The sequence below is a fragment of the Sinohyriopsis cumingii genome, unplaced genomic scaffold, assembly GCF_028554795.1.
Source record: "Sinohyriopsis cumingii isolate HCF-2022 unplaced genomic scaffold, ASM2855479v2 utg001339l, whole genome shotgun sequence".
In the NCBI taxonomy this organism is placed as follows: Eukaryota; Metazoa; Mollusca; class Bivalvia; order Unionida; family Unionidae; genus Sinohyriopsis; species Sinohyriopsis cumingii.
This window is the reverse complement of record NW_028315985.1, coordinates 132,285-157,893: the sequence shown is the minus strand read 5'-3', so window position 1 is coordinate 157,893 and position 25,609 is coordinate 132,285. Positions and strand designations below refer to the sequence as shown.

Sequence of the window (25,609 nt, the reverse complement as noted above, 5' to 3'; positions counted from 1 at the left end):
AGATAATGTATTATCATACGACGAGTCAAGTTAATCCTTGCTAACTATGAACAATACATATCGTAAAAGTTGATATTTGACTGAATACCAAAAAAGCATTAATCAGTCATTAGTGGTGAGGTTGCAAAACATGAAATGAAAGCCTTCACAAAAGCTAAAAAATGTGGAACAAACATGAAAAGCGTCGCATGAAATTCAACATAAATCTGAGCTTCATTGCATCAACTAAAGAAGAAACAACAGAATGATTAGGATGAAAACTTTCTTGCTATCTTACTCAAGAGAAAAGTTGAGGTCTATACCCATCACATAACCACCCAATGATGTGTTTTACCTATCTTTATGAGCTGCTCTGTAGTCCCGGACCCTCACACAACTTTCCTCATTTTGCAGGTAATTATATATAATGGTTATACCAGAGAGGTTAAGGGCACACATTCCCACAGTTAAGCATGGCAGCACACTTAAAAGGACTCCGGCTTCCACGGACAATCATTTTCTAGAGGCATGACGTGACCCAACTCATGGATTGAAGTAGCTCATCTCCTTATTTCTCACAAAATAATGCTTCTAACCGTTCGTCCTAACGTGGGCTGATATACATTGGATAGAAAATATGAGGCATCTACGAACAATCTGCGTAATAGTACATTTGTATAACAATGCCACTGTGAGGTAAACACTGCATATTTCTCAACATATTTCTCAGAACAATGGCAGCTATTTTCTAGAAAACTGAAGAACAAACGCTGGTCAGTATATTTAGAAGACACGTCTAAACTTTGAAACAACATTTCCATTAGACATACAATAATTTAAGGTCTTGTAAATTCGGTTCCTTTGCATTTAGTATTCGTTACCGTTGTCTGTTATGGTATTGCCTTTAATATAATCTGTTTGTTGTGATTTGTTTATAGTTACATTAAGGTCCCTATGTCACCCGTTAGGTACTGTTACTTACATCTATTTTTTTTACTCTTGGTACATGATTGTCTATATATTAAGTGTAAGTTTGTTCATGACTATAAGACTGTAACAAATATATAGAGATATGTGTTCACGAAAATTAATCATAATTTTAATAATACACATTCTGGACAACTTTATTATTGGCTAGTGGGTCAAGTAGATTATTAAATCAATGAAGTTATTTTCAATTTGGTGAGCTAGGTTAGGTAGATTCTTTTATAATGTGATATTTTTACAACAAAGTGTCACATGGCAAGTAGTAGTAAAATGTGTTTTCAATCCATTTGCTTTTATATATGTGAAGATCGACATTTTTAGCCAGTCTCATTTCTTATGTTCTTGCTGTAACATCATTATGCAGACGTATTTAATGTTGTATTTATATATTATTTGAAAGGAAACATTTGTATGGATAATCCATTGGAATTAAAAAGTGCTCATTTGACTAAAACGTTTATATGACTATGGTGAATTATTCAAAGGAGTTCTGGGTAATGTCATTTCGACAAATCAGTACCACTGGCAGGCCAGTACATTCAATAGTCTGAAATTCAGTCAGAACATTGAATTCCTTTGAATGATTATATAACCTTATTTGGATTAATTAATTTTTAAAACCTTGATAATTAAATTATTAATTAAGTTTAATAAAACTTGCTGGGGCCCCGAGTGGCCGAGTGGTCTAAAGCGCTCACTGTTACGGATCATTGCCATCTCACATCTGTCTGTGTGAGTCCGAGTCTCGCGTTAGGTCAAAGTTGATATGTGAGAAATCATGCCATGAGCTTCTTATTCGTTGGTGGTTCTTTCTGCTGAAAAATGGCATTAAACCCTACAACAATAACAACAACAACAAAACTTGCTGGCTCAGTTTCTTTTGATTACTTTGTTTATTACCATATATTCATAACAGTGCAAACATTTGTATAGACTAAATCATACGAATAATAATGAATTTTGAAAAATAGGGTCCTAAACACTTGTTGGTGCCATTAAAACCAGATAATATACAATCACATAAGTGTCAATGTAATTCCTCCCTCAAATTGAGAAACCAATTCATTTTTCACATGGGTACAAATTAATCCCATGTTTTGCAACGACATCCATGGGTCAACCGATTTGAGTCGAATGCAGGATCGCATGATTTGAGAACATCACCATAATTAATATCAGAAGCGAACACCATGATATGTCCTATATGGGAGTGATCCTTATGTGATACACTATTCTCAATTGGCATTTGATATGATAAGTACTCAGCCTAGTATCTACAAGTAATTGTTTAAAGCATAACTGACGGACATTATTCTTATCATGTCTGTGTCATATGCTTACCAATAAATGTGTAAATCTTCAACTGCTTGGTTTTTCTTCATAGTTTGCACATCAAAGTATACAAGTACCAAATGGGGCTTCGAGTGGCCTAGTGGTCTAAAGCGCTCTTCGTTACGGATTACTGCCATCTCACCTCTGTCTGCGTGGGTTCGAGTCTCGGATTCGGCCAATGTGGGTACGTGAGAAAGCTTGCCAGTAGCTTCTCGTGGGTCGGTGGTTCTTTCCGGGGTTTTCTGGGGTTCTTCCTCCACCATTAATATTGTCCGCTATGTATAGCCTATCGTGTGCTAAAAATGACGTGAAACCCTACAACGACAATAACAACAACCGAATCTGATCACCAATATTCACCTGAGTTGAATTCCTATTTAATGCAGGCTTTCTTTTCTCAGATCCACTTTATACAAATGGTCCTGCCTCTCTTTATTCCCTCTCAAATTAATTTACTTTCACCTTCTTGTGCGAATATTTGTGTTGTTATCAGTTTAGTCACTAACAGAACTTGTTGAATGTATCACATCACTACTTTTGGATAACACCAGGGAAGAAAAAAAATTATAAACAGCTTCTGGGACTGAATATATTAATATCTTTCAAAGATAACACCTTTTATGTGAAAGAATAGTTAGTTGTTCTTAGCAAATCATTTCCTTAATTCAAAAGTTTAGTTAGATCCGAAGAATGGTGAAATTTGTGATGAATGAAGCATTGAATCTTTAATAAATGCCAAACACATGCAGTCAGCAATTCGTTCATGTAAACAGAGCATTTAAAAGGATTGTTGTTCACCAAGTATATTTATATATGCATATATACAAATACAGATGCACATCATGTACCTCTGGTAATTTGTCCATATGTGTTGCAACCAGAATTACAGGACAGTAATTTGGCTCTTTCTCCTGACTTTGTCCTGTGCTTCCTGTTTGTTGCTGCACATGAGAATATATCGAATTCAGCCAGTAGATAGCATATTCTGCAAAATTGGAAAACAAACAGTGCATACTGATTTCTAAATAATATGGATGATCAATGGCTGCAGTAATGAAACACTATTCTTATTGTTAAACGAAAGACTCAAAGACAAGTGTAAGTTTTCCATACATGTGATAAAGTTCACAGACTTAGGAAAATCTTACAATAATTGTGATCTATCTCATTCTCGGTTTCACCCAGAATAACAATCTCAGATGGACCAGAGATCACTCATCAGGGTGTCGTCTGCCTAACAGTCAAGTAGCTGCCCATTTAATGATTTACTCGGGCAATTTCTGTCAAAATGTATTTGATGTGGGCAGTTTTGAGAAACATGTGCAGTCATATTTTATATTGTCTCAGTTAACATCAGTATAAAATTTAAAGTCATTCGTACAATTATGCTTACTGTTATTTTGGCCAAATTCAAATGAGTAGTTTAATATTATGACATTTCATTTTAGTTTTGGTATGTACATATAAATCGAAAAGTCTTTTGGAGTGGTTTTATAACCATGCTGGTGAGTGGGACAAACAGAATTTTGCAGGGGCCCCTTAGTGGCCGAGTTTTCTAAAGCTGTTTATTTTACGATTCACTGCCATCTCACCTCTGTCTGTGTGGGTTCGAGTCCCGGATTCGGCCAATGTGGGTATGTGAGAAAGCTTGTCAGTAGCTTTTAATGGGTCGGTTGTTCTTTCCGGTGTTTTCCCGGGCTCTTCTTTGACCATTAAAACTGGCCGCCCTAAATAGCTTGTCTTGTGCAGACAATAGTGATACACCCCACAACGACAACAATAACAATAACAGAATTTTGCGTTATTCTCATCAATGATGTTTGCTTCTTCTATTTGTGGACAACTGTATTGATGGAATGGAATTGATGGAATGAAATTTGGTTTCCAAATGTAGAATGATAATCTACGATGCATTTATTGTAGGCCTCCTCATAACCCTAATGGTATTCCATCCACAAAGTTTAGTCAAGGAAATTACTCAGTAGTAAGATATGGTACAGACTCTTTCAGTGAAAATGAAATCGACCTTTTCACCCCAAAATCAAAAGAAATTTTCAATATCCTCTGGAAGACCTCCACATACTGCGGCTAAGGTACATGATCTAGAACTAAAGTCTTTATGGAAAAAACTTCAACATTTCTGTTCTTTTAACCAGTGACCTTCACTTTTGACCCCCAAAATTGATTGATTTGTTTTCTTGCCCAAAGTGTTTGTTTGTTTGGCTTTATGACACAGCAATGCATGTAGGTTATTTAGTGCTTTATGACACAGCAATGCATGTAGGTTATTTAGTGCTGAATCAATTGGAGTAAAGGGCCATCCCCAATAGTACCTACAGGATGTGTAAATCTTTCTCAAAGTTTAGTGAAGGTTTCATGTACTGAAATCAATTTTAATTTATAGTGACAATCAATAGACTTCGGTCCTAGCCAAATTGCAAATCACCAACAAAGTTTAGTACTGGTAGATCATGTTCAAAAGCTGTTTTTCTTTTATGGATCTTTTGCCCTTTTGACCCCAAAATGAAGAGGCTTATTTTTTAGACCAATTATCTCTTTGGCAGTGACTATGGTATTGGACCTTTTGACCTCAAGATCATTGGCTTATTTCTTACCTCAACCGCTCCGGTGGCCTAGTGGTTAGAGCGTCCGCCTCGGATACGGGAGGTCGTGGGTTCGATCCCCGGCCGAGTCATACCAAAGACTTACAAAAATGGTACTAACAGCAGCTTCGCTTGGCGCTCAGCATTAAGAGGTTAGTGTTAGGACTGGTCGGCCCGGTGTCAGGATAATGTGACTGGGTGGGACATCATGCTACATGTCTGCGGCATGATGCCCCAGTGCTAGACATCACTATAAACTACCACATTGCAGACATCGTAGCGATATGACTGGAAAATTGTTAAAGCTACGTTAAAAATCCAAATCACATCACATCACAACACTTATTTCTTACCTCAAAACGCAAACTACTTACAAGACCTAATATGGGTCCATCGCGGAGAAAGAGTCATTGTAAGAAAACCAGGTCCAGAAGGACAACACATCATGATTTCTTGGTTTATTTATGTTGTATACACGTGAAAATTAATCAAAATGCACATAACGTAGGATGATGAGATTATAAAAGTATGAAATACAAAAAAAATTATTTGGCACAGAAAATACCTTATACCTCGTGGATTGTTGGCTTTCCATAATAAAGTCTTAGAAAGCACTTATTCTTCCCAATATTGTCTAACAGCCTTAAAGTTTCATCTGGTGTATGTTTTATTTTCCATTATCCTTTACTGAAATCCCAAATCCACATGTGAAATGAAATGCTCCTATGCTGCATTCAACTTTAAATTCTGAATTGGCAGTGAGTTATCAAAAAGTCTTATCTGATTTTCATTTTCTTATATATATATGACATGCTAACTGAACCGTGCTAATTCTGAATGATGCAACTGCTGTTTGATGCATTTTCATTTTATTATTATTATTATTATTATTATTATTATTATTATTATTATTATTATTATTATTGTTATTATTATCATTATTATTATTATTATTATTATTATTATTATTATTATTATTATTATTATTATTTTAATCTATGAGACTATGACCTAACAGAAATTATTTTTAAAATATCAGACAAGTAAGAAATAATGGTGAGTGACAATTCTACAATTCTGAATAACAAATTGAAACCAAATTTCACTGCTGCATGAAATAACAAGATGATTAAGTTACCTGTATTTCTATTATAAGGGTGTGGTAATTGTAAACTTTCATGCACTCACCAGCCATGTATGACCATCTTAGCGTAGCTGTATCATCAGATATAGGCACATTATTAACTAGGAATTAATTCCTATAATCTGTTTAGTCAAATCAGCCATAAGCAACCATACACATACTCTTTCATTCACCCACCCTAGCAGAACTTGTGATCCTGCTTATAACATGGAGGCTGGAATGGATTCCATTTCTCTATACAGAAAACTCAATAAAAGAATTCTACATGTATTAGTTGAACGTTAAGAAAATCTTGATCAAAATTGGTAAAAGAAACACTGACATTATTGATGAAAAAGATGTTTAGTATCCAGAAATCTGAATTAACATCATACAATTTTCAACTTATAATACAAAGTTCTCTATTTTGTTATCTTTTCTTTGTAAAAGTAAAGAAAACCAGACTAATATCAGTACATAGTAAAATGGCAAATAAATCTTTTATAACATTTGGTAAGTACAATTAATGCCTGCTGGAGGAAACAAGGTAATAAACAAATAGTAATCAAATGAATTTCCTCAAGTGAAATTTTAATATGGTTCTAGTGTAATCATCATCATTTGTGTCAAGCGAAATTTTAATATGTTTCTAGTGTAATCATCATCATTTGTGTCAAGCGAAATTTTAATACGGTTCTAGTGTAATCATCATATGCCAATTGCTCTGTAATTTTATTAATTAACGTTTTCTTGTTTCTTTTTGTAAATTAGAATAGTTATAACCTATCCATCTGACAGGAATTACCAGAGTGTGAAAGTTAAATTCATTTTTTGTTTGCATTATAACGACATAGGAAGAATTTGCAATGATCTTTAATTCCAAACTATCATTATGCAGTAAACAGCCATATAAATCACCAAGTACGTCCAATATGATAAACTAAAGCAGATTCTGGTTAAAATAGGTTTTCTATTAATTTGGGTTTAGAACAATCATGTTGGAAGAAATGGGGGGCTAAATAAATGATGATTTACCTGGAATAATTACCCTAGCAATGAATATTAAAGTAATAGCCTAATTATTAAAATAACAATATGAAGATCAGACATTTGAAATTGTGCTGAATCATGGACTCCACTGGAGTACAAATAAGATAAGATAAGACAAGACAAGATAAGACATGACTACTGAAACCAGGTGACCGCAATAAAAGTGACCATTAATGCAGTTTGACTGTATTTATAACACTAGCTCCCTTAACCCCATTTATAGGGTCATTGCCTATAAACCCCCTAAGGAATGATGCCCAGTATATTAAAGGAGCAAGAACAGTTGCAATTCAATAAGGTTGTACCTATGTATATTGATATTATATGTAAGTTTGCCAACACCTACAAAATCAATGCTGATGCCATAAGTAGTATACAAATACTGTACTTGGTAGAAGTGAGCTAATAACTGACTGATTTCACTTGATCAGGTTTCAGTGATAAGTAATTGGTTAGTGATCGACGTAGGTACTACGGTTGCTTACCTTGTATACTGCATTCTTTACAGTCATTCATATCCATGTGGCACATATCCCCTCGAACTAGACCATCCATTGAAATGGATATGTCTGTGACAAGGATATACAAGGTTCGCCATGACATAAATGCCTGGTGAATTGTATAAAAAAGAAACTGGCCAGCAAAATCTAGGATAGTGACATAGGAAACAGGCTTTCCAGAATATGTTAGGGATTTGTTTCTGATCACAAACCTATCAAAGTCTGACTGTGTTACACTCTTTCCTATCCTATGTGGGCTGGGTTCATTTATTCTGTTTCTGAGCTCATTTGAATTTTTTATGTCAGTTTGTTTAATGGATTGAGTCTCTAGATTTTCTGCAGGCACATATAACTTTACATCAGACACATCCGACTTCACATCAGACACATCCGACTTTATGCCTCCAAAACTCTTCTCAACATATTCACGAACGATATTCACCATGAGTTGATCTGTGTTGGCGAAATGATCTTCTGTAATTGAAACATAGATTCATTAGACTCGAGAAAAGTTATGTCACCATATTTAGGACAATTAACTTCCTTTGCCTAATTTCAAAATTTAAACAGCCATCATATTTGATTATTACTTGCTGTGTGTGCAACTAACAACATGCTATTTCTTAATTTTGTTTAAAAAATCTAAATGCCACTCGAATAATGGTGATCAGCCTTACCCCTATGGCCATCATCATGGAGATAATCATTTAGTTATATAAACTGCATAACACATCCAAAAATAGTGGAAAGTAAAAACGTTTGACTTTCATAAAGATGAAGTTATCATGCAAAATTTCAGAGCAATCCACTGAAAACGACAAATTCTTAGTAATTGCATTCACAAAACTGTGCCAAATATTGTTATCAGCTCTAGTCAGAAAAGGCAAAAAATTCATAACAATTTATGTAATTTGTCTCAATGCATATATTTAAATGATGATCATAATACGTAGTTATCATACAAAACTGCAAATAGATTGCACTCTAAATGTTATGTCATAAACAACATTTAGCTGCAGGACAATGATGGCAATAACAAAGCAAAGTATTGCAAGTATACAGTGATTTTCCGACACGTACACTAGAAATCCTCAGATGATGGCCACATGGACAAAGTTACATGACAATCCATTCAAAACTGAGAGACTAGTTGTGTTCACCATATTCTCTAATATACTACAACCATCTCCCAGGCAAACAATATCTCTAACAAAAATCACAGGAGCATAATGGTCTGCTGACATATGCATCTTCACACATGTCCATGCCATGTACCATATTTTAGTGGACCATCAAAACCTAAAACGAAGTGCGTTCACAAAATCCATCATATACTACATTTACCTGAAAAAGAAATAAGCAAATAACTCCAACAGAATGCAACCATCGATTCCAAAGTTCTCTTCTATCAAGCTTTATGTAGCCAGTGAAAAATGACTATCATGTTGAAAGTAAAATTAAACTAAAGACATCATGACAATGAATAATTAGTCCATTTTCAAAACCTTTTAAACTTATTTTTTACCTATGTATTGATGGGATTACAATTTTAATTGGTTCTATATTGCATGCATTGTGCTAATGTACCATTAAACAATATATGCTTATAATTGTATATTATGCCAGGGCACTAGCAAAATTATATGAGAAAGAACATTATTTTATAAGATATCTAAGTAGAGGAAATATAATGAATTGACGAGGCCCACGAGGGTCTGAACTCATTCAGCTGCTTTACATCTGCCTCACAGTCAAGTACAAGTCTAGGGAAGTTGGCTTAAAGCATCTGCAAAAGTAGGCTGTTTTCTACATAAATTCTGGCTTTTGGGTTGATGTTTTGTAAATATGTTTCTACTTACAGAAATGACCTACATACTTGACACTGAATAGGAATCATTTGTATAAATTTTAAGGGCTTTACACCAAAATGGTTTCCCTTAAGTCTTGTCAAATTATCTTAGTTGATATATGAGAAAACTTAATGTAGAGATATATTAATTTTGTAATAGTGACCATCTTTGATGGTGAATCGACATCATTTGGACATATTTGAATGTTTTCTATGCCAATCTGCTTTCTCCCAAATTCAAGAAAATTAAGTTGTCCAGTATTGTAGAAAAAGTTGTGTAAAGGAATGTATATTTTAAGTAATGACAAGAACATCTGAATTGGCCTAATTTAAATTAATTTAAAAGACATTCATCCCTGGTGCTTTCTGTCAACTTTTGTCAAGTTCTGATGAGTGGTTTCTGAGAAGGTGTTTAAAGGTTGTTTTTTTGTTAGTCATGGGAACCATATTGTATGAAAAATCAGTGTCATGTAAAACATTTTGAATAAGTTTTATGCTAAGACCTTTTCTGTGAAAATTTGGTCAAAATCTCAAAAGCAGTTTTTCATAACTTCTAAACAGCAACTATGAATGAATGATGCATGATAGGCAAAGGACCTCACAATAGCTCAATCAACATTTCATTGTTCATTTTTCTAACTAGGAAAACTATTATCATTGTTACGAGGTGCGTTAAAAGCTATTATCATTATCCACCCTTAGAAATAAGATTTTACTGGATAATAGTTTCAGTGTTTCAATAACCTTGAACCGACAAATATTTCTTGCCTCAGGTATTATCTTGGGTAGCCACTATAGCTGGGACGCATATGACCAGATGGGTTGTAGATAGGGATATGGTCAAAAAGCATACGGCTTACTGGACACAGCAGTTACATCAATTTTGAAGATGGGTGTCAGAAATGGAAATGTATTAATATCATGATAGGTGGCAAATGTGGGTAGATGAGTCTGCATGACAAATGTGGGTAACTTGGATATTTCGCTTAATGCTTTTTAGCATCATTTGATTTATGGGGTGGTATGTGAGGCCTTCCCTTCATTTAGCGATGGATAGCTAATCATATTATGTATGTGAGTGAGGTGGGGTTGATGTGTTTTATATATATATATATATATATATATATATATATATATATATATATATATATATATATATATATATATATATATATATATATAATGGATCTAAATGTATATAATAGTAGTGGGGACAACTATATCAGGAAACCATATTGCTAAACTGAATTATAGAACTTGGGGAGGTGGACATAACCTTTTTTATATATAAACATTAGCTTGCCAAAATGACTTTGTGTTTTAAGTATTATACCTCTCAGGACCCATCAACCACCAAACAATATGATCATAGTCTCAAAAAGAGACGAAGGATCAAAAGAAGACAGACTTGTCAGAACGCACATGAAAAGCATGCAGTTTTCTCATCTAATTCCCCTCCTCGTTCACACATCAAATAAACTGTTGAAGGTACCATATTACAATAGACAATGTGCATCCATTAATATGTGTAGACATTTACTGAAGGAACAATTATGTCTACGTTGAACTACATTGATTGACCACCAGTGTAGACTAGAATGTGGGGACCATTGAAAAATCACGGTAGTTATGAGCTACACAAATACTGAACCCATGATAGTGAAGCTTAATATTTAGGTCACAATAACGTTCTTTGTTTGAAGGGGGTAAAATATTAACACATGCATCCTGTTCAAACTATAAAGATTCATGATTCAAGCACAAATAACACCCATTGCTTTAGATTTTGTGTACGTTTTGATGTACCAAAAATGCGTAATCTATACACCTGTGAGCCGTATATGTAATTAGGTGAAACAACACATCATTATTAAACCACAAGCATAATGGTTGGAATGTATGTTCTCGGTATATGGGTATCTTTATTTGGAGAGAGAGATGGAGAGAGAGAGTGAGAGAGGTGGACATGGTTGTAAGTTTGGTAGTCATACCCATTTTGTTGACATTCCATTGCTTTGTGTCATGATTTATCCTACAGCATCCAGAATGTACATCAATTCCTTGAGTTGAAACATAGGGAGATTCTTTCTTTATTTCCTCTCCTAATATCCGTTTTGTGAGCGTCGTTTTACCAACACCATGATGTCCCACAACCATCAGTCGAATATTGTATACCTTTTGTTTGCCAGCCTTTAAAGCATCTTGGAAAAGTTGCTGTGATTTCTTATCCATTCGGAGAATTTCAGGTGGCAGCCCTATTCATGGAATGAAACGAATAAAAACTAACTCTGAATGTTACTTTGGATATGCAACGCAACAGCACCAAAATACACACAAAATTCAACATACGAAATATGATAACAAAAATAATGGGTCAGTCAAAAAATCAATCATGTAATATATACATATCAATGTTTTATAGTATGTTATTCCGAAAGAGAAGTATCCTTGTCCTTGTAATACGAATTAATTATTCCATGGATACAACTCAAAGGAAAACTAGGAAATAATTCAGAATATAGACCCACACCCATTCTGCTGCCCAGATCCCTAGAACATACACTGTAGACGTCCTCTTTTCAGGACCAGATTGATCGAGGGACATCATAGAAGGATGACAATATCAATATCATTAATGCATATACAGCCAGAACTGCACATTTGAATTTGCTGTCTCAAGAAATGTTATAAAGAAGGACGTACTCACCCTAACCGTAGACGTTCCACCACTGTAAAATACAATCTTATAACTTCTGCTACTTTCGCGCCACAGCTATAAGCCATCCGGAATATATATGTTCTTATGTATCAGGGAATAAACTCAGGTTAGACATTGGCGTTCAAAATATCATATAATGAAGGATGATTTAAACAGGCCTAAGAGTCAGCAATGACTTGGACGTCATCGGCTTTATCCTCACCAAAGCAACATACTTGGCAGTCAGGAACTGATAAGCTGTATTGATTGTTTGGATCCACCTAAAACAATGAATAATACGATGCCAGCTGAACCCTCTTCTTGTCTTTTTAAAAAAGCAGTCGAAGACAATCATTATCTCCTAGATGAGCACTGGTGATGATCTTGATCATCCCTATCACATGTACAGTTTAAATCACAATGAAATCAATAAGAAAGGATTCGGCAGATACCGTTTATGTCGCCATGGTGGCAAGTGCAGTGCATTTGTACTGTCCGAGAGTGCCTGGAAACCATAGTTTGACCGGCCTAAGGTGGCGTAGTTAAGAGTCCCTTGTGTTAAGGGACATTTACATAGTTTCTACCGCGAGAACTGCTGGCGGTACGGAAACCTAACGAAGAGAGGCCGTGCGGGTGTGCGGTTGGCGGATATTTGCAGGTTGTGAGATCTGTGGTCTTGCATTGATTAGAGTAAATTGCATGTATATAATTTACACGTCTTGCTTTTTAAGTTACAACTGAAGTTGTATGGAATTCTTTGGAAATTTGTGGAAAACGTATGACTTTCAGCGGTAATCGCGACAGGGTTTGATATCGCTCGGTCAAGTAAAGGCCCTGGCTTGTAACACACTGAACCTTGAAGAATTTTATTCAATACACTGGGCATGAGGCTCACTCCTTTGTCTCATGGACCGTAAATACATCAGACAATGGTGTTGAAGGTAAGATTCTCGAAGGTTCAGCAAATGTAAAAGATGTTTTTTGTTGAAGATCTTTTGGCACATTAATGGTTCCACTTTAACATATTTGAGAAAGACACCGATCATTGCAGCTAAAAAGGTTGGTAATGTGAGAATCGGAATTAATGGTCAGGCCCTTAGAACTTTTGCTTGTTAGATAGGGATGCCCGAGAGCCATTGATACTAAGAACTTAGCATTCTTTCTCTTCAAGAATGAAGTAAAGCTACTCCGCCACTGTGCGCAAAGAGGGACATCTGAGGAGCACATTAATTACAGAAGATTGTTCACTTGGCATCGTAAACATTCGATGAAGAATTTCTTCTGTCCACTCTGCAACTTTGCTCAAAAGTTTGTAATTACAGTTTAATTGCTTGGGATGAGTCAATCATGAAGTTGGAAAATCTGTGTAAACTGAAGATCCTATGCTATATCAGAAGGTATTTCCCCAAAGGCAATGACTGGGCTAATATACCAGCATGCCGAGAAGATTGTTGAACCGCGTGATCATTTGGGCCACAAAGGGGTTTTAAAATGAACTGAGAATGCGGTCCTGCGTTTTGGAGCACTTATAAACTCACCTTGAAGAGTGGAAGCTTATAAGCAAACAGGCAATTTCACCTCAGGCTGGGTGTCGACTCTCCTGGCTCTTTCATCAAAACTACGAAGATGAAAAAGGAAAGTTTCTTCTTCAGTTGTGTTACAAACACCAATGATGTCCCAACCAGTTTCAACAGGAAGTCTACTATGAGTTGATAAAGCATCTTGGATTGTTTCTTAGGAACAAAACAATAGACAAAGTTTTCTCCGAATCTGGGACACCTCTAACGATGCCGTGAATCTTGACCCAACTCCCCTAAGTCTTTTTTACTTTGTCATGAGCTTTGAAAAATATTAATAGAAGATTTGATAGTGAAGTACTTGCCCCTCCTCTTTCTATCAACCTATCTCTCTCTCTCTCTCTCTCTCTCTCTCACACACACACACATACGTTGATGTTACTTTGCACACCAGCTTCATCTGAGCAATTATTGTCAAATGTTTTGTCCAAGATAATGTTATCAACTAACTCTAACTTCTCGGCCTGACTACCAACCATGAGCACATACACTTCTCATCACTAATTACTGTATTCTCCCATTATATCATGGCCATTTTCATCAAATATTACTGCATTTCGTAAAATTACAAATATGTGTTATCATTTTTGAATAATTTTAAACGTATACCAATACAATATTCCATATACTGTATAAAGTGAACTTGTATTCAAGATTTCGGGTTGGAAAATTTATTCCAGGCTCAAAGTGCGATACAGAAATTATAAGTGTGCAATAAGTTAGCACAGATTAAACATATGTGTCATGCCATATCAGCCATATCAGATTAAGTGGTTATGTAATCAATTAGATCCGCCATTAATTTCTGGAAGTTAAACCGGTATGTCAAAAAATATATTTTGTTGAACTATTTTTTCATGAATAATGAAGATATAATGTTAATACCATTTGATTCATAACAAGATTACTCTGGTATATATGTACATTCCATACAGACGGAAACTACCGGTGCACCAGTGCAGTGGAAAAGTACCATGGTACATTAACCAATAGCTAAAATTACAGTGGAAAACTTGTAAAATGGAAGTAATGAGCACTTCATGTATGAACTATGAAACTAGCTGAGAATACAACAGATATTAACATGGAAAGAAATAGTTACCACCTCCATGCTATTCGACCAGCTCACAATCTTTTGCAAATGTTAAGGAAAGATCCCTGACCGTGGCTGAGTGAGACAAAACATAGTAAGAATTGTCGGCAGTTAGCTCTAGAAACTCCAAGCAGGAGACACAGTATGGATCTTAAACCTAAGGCCTAAGCCTTGAGATACAAATTGTTGGGAGGAAAGATGGCAAACTCTGCTTACTACAGTGTCAAAAGACTAGATCTTCTCTTTTTTCTCCACACCAGTAGCAGAAAGTTCAAAAGGCCTGACAATGTGTTGTCTTCTTCCTCGCACTGAAAGAATAAAGGACTCTGCGTACCCCATATCACACTCTCTAATGCCATGGAGACCTGGCTTGACACCTGACTATCAGCATACTTGAACTGGTTTGCCAGGAGTCTGGAAAAGTGGAAAAGTGATCTTGACCCTTTATGTCTTTCCACAATGATAGGGTTCCATGACTGGCGATTAGTAAGCTCTGACCATCAATGACAAGTAAGTCCCGTCCGGCGACTTATAGCTGTTGGAAGGGTCCACCTCCAATACATATGAGCATGATCTGAGCTCTCATGTACTAAGCGGGCTGGAACTGTAAACTGTAGTATGGCTACCTGATCTAAGATGGTGCTGATCCCCTCACATGCGAAGGTGCGATTCTCCCTCTCAAACCACTGAACTAATGACAGGGAAGATGTGTTGCTCTCAACCCCGGTGTGCGTACGTATCATCCTGACATCAACATTTTTGCCTTGTGAGGTACCTGGGACCCCAGCAATCTTCAGGCTTTATACATTTCTGAAGATACTGAATGAGAAGGACTTGATAATCCTTTCTAAATCCTGACAGGCCTAAAGGAATGGGATCAGGAAAAGGAACATACATACATGCATACATACATACATACATACATACATACATACGTACGTACGTACATACATACATACATACATACATATATATATATATATATATATATATATATATATATATATATATATATATATATATATATATATATATATATATATATATATATGCCCGCCCACGTAGGAAATGAAGGTATTACACTTGTCCTGCAAAAGTCTGGTAAAAAGATATAAACAATTATGTACATGCAAATGCAAATGAATGCTGCAAGACATGTGACAAACTACTAACATATTACAATACTAATTAAAACATGAGAACATACAATATGCAATGCATTGTATGCACATACTATATAACCAGCTGTGAACTGTATAGATTGATGAAAACTATACCCAGAAATCGTCTTTTGATTATCTCACAGACAAAATTTAAGAACCAATTAATTCAAAAATAAACTGATAAAACTTATTGATCATTTTAACTAACAATAATATGTAATGGCCAAAACTTCCTTTATACTGAGAGTGATAGGGTTCAATTTAGAATTCAGTCCATTGTCGTATCAACATTTACAAAAGAAGTCTAATACGACCATATCAGCTTAATCTTATTACGATAAACTGAACGAATACCAACACGTTTTAGAATAATTCAAAAAATAATTTATTTCCCAAGAACACAAAGTAAAATTTACAATTGCTTACAGTAAGGCTAATTAAGTCCCAATTCAGTTCTGTCACCTGTCTTAATGACTCAGAATCTAATTCAGTTCCAGTGGTGTTCAAAAGAAGATCAAACACTGAAGTTGTTGATATGCCTGTAGTGTTATGTGACGTGGTAATGTCGCACTAGTTATTTGACCAATGGCAATAATATAGTCCATGAAATCCTCCTCTGAATTCACTATAACTCCAAGTTAATGACTCCGTCAAAGATTATCTTTCATAGCATTTGTGTATTTATAGTGAAGAATAATTTGAATAAATAATTTCGCCACAAATAAAATACTGAACACAACAATACAAATGATTCTGCTTCAAGATCTTACAGCACAAGTAAATAATTGATAATCAAGATTATACCAAGGTCACAATTAACATTTTCTTTCCATTCTAAAATATATGTTAGTAAAGTTATAATTAAGAACGTGATAAACACCAGGTCAGTTAAGTACTGTTATGAAAAATTTTCAATAGCAATAACCGAGACCTTAAAACTATATGCTTACTTCTAATGATAATGATCCTAATATTTAACCCACAATCACAGAGAAAATAGTAGTTATGTATTATTTTTTTACCAAAATAAAAGTTATTGGTCATGTACAGCAGGAACTTAATTTTGGAAATGATCAAGTACAAAATATAATTATAACTAATAATCATGATCAAAAACTAAAAGATACGAGATAACTATACTTCACAGACCACAAAACATTTGACATCGGCCACATGACAAATGTTCATTGATGCGATTAGTAATTACAAGAAGATTGGGTGCACATATGTATCTCAAAATTTAAAATCAGTATGCAGTATTTTTCAACCAATTAAGATTGAATCAATGGTGTTACGGAATCTTAAAATTACTTATGGCTGATGTCATCAATGAATTACTGACAATGCTGTTGGTTCTTCACTGGTAGGTTTGAAACAATGAAACAGAAAGGAGCGGAAACCAATAAGTTTTTTAAAACTCAACAAAGTATTTATTTCATTAGAATACAGAATGTATCGTTTAAAAAGAATTTACAATTGTTACACAAACATGTCGAATTATCAGTTTGGGCAAACATGTTGACAAGAGTGAACATAGTTTATACCAACTGGGTTATACGAACGTTTCGATCTTAAAGAAACACATGTTCCTGCAAGATAACTTCGCAGCATGGAAAGCAAGCCGTCATACAGTCGGTCAGAGAGATAGAAGAGGGAGAGTGCAGGTAAGGAAATCACGAAGGTGTGGTTGATCCGTAGCCCTAACCGAGTGTATTGGTCGATGAAGGTATTTTTAAAATGCAAGAATGGAGTGTGTTACCGTAAAGAACTCGCCGAGCATTTTGGCACATGAAGTATGGACGGAAAGTGTATGGGATTGCACGTATCCATATGCAAATAAAATGGAACAGCAAATATTATTCAAGTGTGGCAACGTTTAGTGTTATATTCATTGTCGACTGATGGGCATAACAATTGTGTAAACTCATTAAGCCAAACTGAGGAAGGATGTTCAGACCAGGATAGCAGTGGAAATAATTGACTATCACCTGTTCCAAATATTAACCACCCCTTTATCTTATATATTCAGCAATTTGTGGAGGAATTCTTGACTACATTATTGGGAATTAAATCCCCAAAATGTCCTAAAGGTTCTATCACAAGCCATCCAAAACAATAGACCACTCCAAATGAATCCCAGTGCTATTTCGAATAGCAATTTCGAATTTCGAATTGTATCTAGTGGTGTTTGACCAATACATCTCATCGCAATAAGATAAGTAGAAAAAGCTCTGGGAGGGGAAATGGCCATAGTTCAACATTGACCTACCACTTTAAAATCAGTTTATCTCTCCTTCTGTTCCACTTATAGCTACAGCAATGAATGAAACTATCAAAATAAATGAACCTAAAATATTGACAGACATCGATGGCCTGTTTTCAGCAAAACCTTTTTAATTATGATCGACTTTTGTAGGAGTATAACAGCTCTTATAACCAATTTTGAGGACTCGCCGGTAGAAAATCATTTTCAGCTTTGTACTAATCTTCAATAAGTCAGGGAAAATTAGTATTGAAACAAAACAGGAAGCTTCTAAAATTAAATTTATATAGATGCGGATGAGAACGTATATGAAGATGACCTCCTTCTAGACCTTACAGGGACTTGACAATCAGTGCACACAAGTTAATATCAATAACTTCCAAAGAGAATATGTCAAGTAATTATTCTACGGAACTTAAAACACACAATGAGAGATTTTGTTTTGCAAAAGATAATTCAGGAGTAACATTAAATGATGGGCATGTTTGAAGGTTATGTTTGTGCCTTATAGACTATGAATTATTGGATTCTCCAAGATAAATGATTTTAATAATTCATTGGAGTTAGTTATCATCTTTATTTCCCTCAAGAAAGACTTCCATAACGGTAAGAATAAAATATGTCGTATGCCATTTTCTAAACCACTTGGTGCATTGGTACGATTTCGAAATTTCACTCAATTGAACCATATCTGAATCCCACTATAGTCTAAAAATAATTCAAGTATTTTCCAAGTATGTAATTTCTCACCTTGAAATAGAAAGGGGGTCATATTACTGCAGTGTGCTCATATTTTCTGTGCAAATTGCTACATTACAGAACATAATAATAAAGTAAATATTTCACATTATCATAACATGTTTAAACATACAATAAGAATAAAATTTGCTTCTTCTGAGACAATAGTAATTACCGAGTTCGTAACGGAAAAAAAACTGTGGTGTTTAAAACGGACAGTGTTGCAAAAGCACTATTCTATTTCTTGAAGTAATTCCTAAAGATATTATTGTCGTAAGTACTTGTATCCTAGATGCATTAGGAAGGTAAACAATTATAATTGTTTCAGTATATTATGAACGAGTTCTTTCCACCAACTAGAGACAAAACAGTTATGTGTCTTTGTATTTATTAGATATCCCTTATTTATTACAGATTATTTTAAACGGAGGTTGATGTACGTTTAAAAATATAACATAACCATTGTAGAGTTATATGAAATATATAAAATATCCTTAAGGCTATATAAACTGTGCAGACGCATTATTGATTTGCATTTATTTCAAATATGGCATTACGTTTTAGTTTTGAGCTTGTAAATATGCTGAACTTGACATATGAATATATTTAATCCGCAGTCACTGGCAAGTAAATATTTTCCTTACTTCTAAAGTGGTGCTTAGGATTTGGACCAGTAAATGATCCTTCTCTTCACTCAATGTCTGAGAAAATTTCAGGCAAATTTTACAGACAAATAGTAATTAAATACATATAAGTCTGTATTACAGAACGCGTGTTACGTTACAGTTTAACAATAAAATTTTCAACAATAGTGAGTAATTATATGTTTCTTCTTTTTTTCCACTCGAACAGTCGCAAGGATTAAAGTATAACATATATATCCATTGTCCTCCAATAATCTAACACTGTATACAAATCATGCTATACTTTTCATTTGGGACACAAGCAAACCTGGCCGTTACTCTATACGTATACCTTTACGTGGTATATGTTTAGCAGTTTTATCATCAGATTTGCTAAACAAATTTGATTCCTCAGTAATATTAACAGACGACATGTACTTTACTCAAATTTGAACTTGATTCTAAAATATACACTTCAGCGGGCCATATTTTTGAAACTCTGAAGCTTAAATGGAATGTAGCTCTCTGTGGTATTTTTAGATGATCTATATTGTGGAATGTTTCGTGGGAATTAAACATTGAGTTTTGTTTCAACTTCAAGCAATTCTACTCACGCCTCGAATCTTGTCAGGACTCCACGAGTCTTTCTTACTGTCATTTTCACCTGCATTTCTTAAAATTACGAACAGTGTTGTCATATTTGATTAATTAACATTTTGCAGGAAATCATAACAGATATTTTGTTTAATGGACTATTATTTAATAGCTGAACTCCTAATTATATTTCCAGGCTGAGTGTGCGATACGGAAATTTAGGTGTGCGATAGAGAATGTGTGATACGGAAATAACAGACTGAACACCTGTATCAAGCATCAGATTAAACGGGTATGTAATATTATTGCAGAGATAAATGAATACATGACTTAAGCACCGGTGATCATTATCAGCCACACCTGATCCAAGTCTTTTGTGCCCTGAATAGACTTTGTCATGTTAAGGTAACTATTTCCTTCTAGAATATATGTTGGACAAATTTAATCTTGCTTAACGTAGTTCACCTTTGTATGCAACATTGAAAATGTATTAATAATTGCCTGAAGATTTAACGTTTTCTTCTCAACATTTTATTTGAGTGATTAAAACCAATGTACCCTCAACTAATGCCGAAGCTAACCAAAATCATCAGACAATGAAAATGATCGCATAATTCTTCCTCGGTAATAAGCACACTCGAATAAGTAAGCATGTGATGCACGCGACTTTGCCCGATGCAATCGTTAAATTCAAATTTCATGACGATATCCGAAAGAAAAGTCTGTCCCAATTTATGAAAAAGTTTAGGAAAGGTCTCCCTATATTTTTCAATAGTGGTCATTGAACATTAGCTGTACTCAAAGATAAATCGGCAACATCCATAGGTGGGAGAAAGCTTCTATCAGTGACTTGAATACAACAACTGTTTACTAATTTTGAATCAAGGTCAGGAGCTAGGTCAGCATAAAGAAAACACTCAGGTCACACTAATTTCTGGAAAATGTCAAATTCCAGTAAACAAAATGATATTACTACAACATGTAATGGAATAAAAACAATTTAATCTAACAAACAAACAATTAAAGCAAATCAAATGTAAATTAAATCAAATGTACATATATAATAATAGACAATTCTCACATCTGCATCGTAGACCATGGAAGCTATTATCACCTAGCCTGGGTGATCGAGTTGACGGTCTTACAAAAATAAAAAATAACCCGGATGTATTGATCGCTTGAAATGGGCCAAACGTAAAGGCAGTTATCATGTAGGCTGCAGTGAAGTAAAGCCCCTCCGCTCTGCGATAGTAGGTCCCTCTTATGTGATAATGGCAGAGCTTCTTTACCATAAGATCATCCGGATCACTGCTATCTCACCTCTGTCTGCCTGGGTTCGAGTCCAAGGCTAGGATAGCGTGGGTACGTGGGAAAGCCTGCCAATAGCTTCTCGTGGGTCGGTGGTTCTTCCCTTGGTTTTCCAGGGTTCTTCCTCCACCAGTTATACTGCCCGCCATGTATAGCCTATCTTGTGCTGAAAAATGGCGTTAAACCCTAAAACAACAACAACAACTATAAAATCAAGTAATTCGCTGATGCTCGTCTACTGGGGCCTCATATGTTCGTAGGGGTGAGAGGAGATGGTGGATAATACCAAGATGAGCCGAGTAGTGAAGACCCTGACCTGGTGGATCACCTGCAGTATCTTGCTAAAACGTAAGCAAACTGATGATCCCTCTGTACGCACCAAAATTATACACTACCCCTGATCTTTGTAGCAAGCAAATCCACCGAATCTCGGGTCACTACCAGAGTTCGAAAGCGAATATCCTACCTATTGTTCGTATTGATGAAGCGGTGAAACCTAACAATTGACATAGAAGATAGGGTATTTTGATGAATGTAACCATAAACTCCACGAGTTTGACAATGAAATACCTTTCTTTGCGGTCAGTAATTTAGTTATATCCTTCTGATTTTTCACCTATCAATGATTCAAGTCGCTTGCAGATATTGTAATATTTGTCAGATTAGACACCTTAGCAATGAAAGGTTAGTATTTGTTGTAATAGTAGTAGTAGTAGTAGTAGTAGTAGTAATATTAACAGCAGTATTGTCATTTTTGTTGTTGTTCAAAGGGCAATTATATGCAGATCTATTTAAAAAGTTGGCAACAAAGGGGTATTTAGAATACAAAATATACAGCAGCAGTACTTTTTTTTAGTTAGGAAACGTTTAAACATCTGAACAATAAATAAATTGTGCAACCCTTATATTTTCATGATAAGACGCTTGCCATAAATATACTTTACATTATTTGTGTAAATTTGCTGATTTATTCTTACCATTTCAATGAAATACTCTGGACGATTTGCATTGTAAAATATTTTTTAATGTCAACTTTAACAGTGTCATCAAACGCTTTAGAGTCCTTATGATAAACCCTTCCTCAGTCTAAATATGAATGGGACTATTTGATGAGTCCCATTCATATTTGATATATCTTATACGGATCGAAGAGACCAACTACTTGCGCCTCTTGCATGAGTGAAAGGTAATTTATTATCACCATGATCACAGAAAAGGTCATATACAAGTGCGAAATGACTGTATATTATAATAAAATGAACACAAATATGGAGCGTGAATACCCACACATTTAAAAACCTACACATGTAAAGATAATGAACCTTCTTCGTAATTTATCACACAATTAGATATGTAGAGTCGAGGCAAGGGTCCTAATGGTCATATCAAATCTTACATGCATTCATAGTAGTCAATAAGTCGGCATGTATCTCAGGCAATATACTCGTTATTGCATAGATTGGAATGTTGTAAATCTGAGAATACAAATACCGCAGATATCGAAGCATTTTATTCGACATGGCATACACCGTAACGTCCTAGCAATATATTATCAAAATATCAAATGAATTTTCGCACTGTACAGATGTGGTTAATTTATTATACACCTTTAATGTAGCATAAGGGGGAATGGGTGTATAAACATGTAACAAAATGTATATGTGATATAAAAAACCGGTTGGACAGAACGCCGAAGCCAACGGCATTTCGTGCATTTTACTTCTTTCCAGGGCAAAGTTTTTATCAGAAAATATACTCTAGGAATTGTTCCATTTGTTTAAAGTTCAATATGCGATGGAGGAGGGAACCTAGTCCACTTCTACTGAGTTAATTAAAGAAATGTCTATTGTTTATTTCCATTCATTTAAATCTAAAATAACTGAAATGTATTTCATTAAGTTGATGGTACACAATTTAACAAGAGTTGTATATCTAAATTCATTATTATGGACATTTAAATACTTCACACTTCATCTAATTTATTTTTGCCATCAATCCCATCGATTGTTTTGATACCTTCACTAATCAGCTGAATGAACATTAGCTTGTCAGTTTTCTACTTTTTCGTATCAAAATAATTATAATATAAACGTTCTAAACTTTTTGCCTTGATCAAGTTTAGAAAACAATTATTTCTTCCAATATGATTTGCAATAGTGAATTTAAATAATTGACAAATCCACGTACTTCAAGGATGAAGCATTATGTTCAGTGTACTTCAAAAGTTTATCTCAGTAAAATATTAAATGTGTACTACTTACCTTGCTGATTAGAATGATTAAACACAGGACGTAATCTCATGACCTCATTTTTGTCAATAAATGCGATGTAACAAAATTGCCGCTCATCGTCCCAATCTATCGCATATAGACCATATGGCTTCCCTACCAAGTGTACGGTCATTAGTTCTCCTCTTTCTGTGAGCTGGTGAATGCCGGAAGAATAGTTACACACATATATAAATCCCCTTTTGTCCACAGATATACCACTGGGATAGTTCAGTTCCTTAGACTGATACACAAACTTTTCACTACCTGTATTAATATGAAATGCGTACACTCCATTATTAGGTAAGCCAAGACCAGCAAGACACGATATATAGATTATGGAGTCATCAGGACTTGTTGCCAAGTAAGTCCATTCCATCCCTTGACATATTTTGTGTACATTGTTGACATGTCCGTTTACAAGGGACACTGTGCTCCAATAAAACCACCCATCTTTCAAACCACTGACCAAAAGATTTTCCCCTGATTTTAGGGCTTTTACTCCTAAACACATAGCAAACTCTCTACTTAAATCTAATGTTCTCTCCGGTTTTATAGCTACTGAATCAACCGACATTATTTGTATCTGACCATTCTTCAAAGCTACCGCTACTTTAACCTCTCCTCTTTGTACAACACAACAACACATATTCCTGGGTTTTGACTGCAGGTTATTGAATTTCGCCAGTAAACGTCCACTTTGTAGACAGTGTAAGTGGAGTTCATGAGCCGCTTTGTCTACTAACATCAACATATCGCGAGGCAAAACTGCAAGTACACTGTAGGTAGATGTATCGAGATCTGTGAAAGAAAGTTAAAAATAAATTCTGACATATATCTTTATATTAAAATATAATAAATAACTTATTATACTTCTACATATTATGGAGAATATTGTTATTCTAATCTTAAACAATAGCAACAACTTTATCACTATCCTTATCATCGTCAAAATCATGTTGTATAGTATAATTATTATTAATTAGATGTAGTAATGTTTGTGCATAACTACATGTATATTGCTAAAACTACCGATAATAATACTAAATTAGGATATTCTTTATTATTATTAGTAGTAGTAATATTAGTAGCAGTAGTAGTAGTATTTTGATTCAGCTGTATTTGTTATTTGTAGATAACTGGACAAATATAAATAAATGGACCAGACTAAGAGTACTTTCATGAAGCTGGTCAATAGTACGAAGATATCATGTAGGGTTCCAGAATTATGGCATGTAATACATATTATCGGCGCCATTAGCTTGGAATGGAAATGCAACTTTTCGCCCTTTTATCTGCACTTTGTTCTCCAACCTGTTTTGCATTTGTCTGTGCGTATGCACGGGCTCACTTAAATAACGATTACATCGGCGTGGCATTTCTTGACATTTTCTAAAACGGATTGAAAAAACTCACCCATTGTGCATATTCAAACCTTGCCACGTCTTAAACTCAAATGTGTGACAGTTTGGTTATTGGAACAAACAGGATCTGCAATTTAACTCATCCTGGCAAATTTAAAATTTACAGAAATTATCTCTAAACAATAAATATATTTATTATGTACAATGCTAGTTGTGCAATACTTTATTGCAATTATGGTGCCTACTGAAGCTAATGTGTGCATACCAGACGTCAGAATAAAATAAATACACGGTGTGGCCAATTAAATATTTGAACTTGTAATCATTCCCTTATATCGTTATTATTTCATTATTCTGTTGATTTTTCTTATATGTTTATGTCGTGATAAATAAAGTGGTTTAACTATTTTCTTGTGCATTTATAGATGTGTTTGTTTATTCATTTATCCATTAATTCGTTAATTTAGTTGTATATTCATCATATAAATTAGTTCTTAT

The 25,609-nt window shown here is 34.7% G+C and overlaps 1 protein-coding gene across 1 annotated transcript in view; it reads right to left on the bottom strand.

Annotated features, from left to right (window-relative positions):
* The window catches only part of LOC149772609 (uncharacterized), a 61,631-nt gene that overhangs the window by 12,254 nt on the left and 23,768 nt on the right, over positions 1–25,609 (bottom strand). The window contains exons 3-6 of the mRNA XM_089947580.1: positions 23,742–24,548; positions 11,415–11,678; positions 7,560–8,048; positions 3,147–3,283 (exon numbers count right to left, since the gene is read on the bottom strand). Coding sequence (XP_089803706.1) covers positions 3,147–3,283; positions 7,560–8,048; positions 11,415–11,678; positions 23,742–24,548 — 1,697 coding nt within the window. The remainder of the gene's footprint in view (positions 1–3,146; positions 3,284–7,559; positions 8,049–11,414; positions 11,679–23,741; positions 24,549–25,609) is intronic.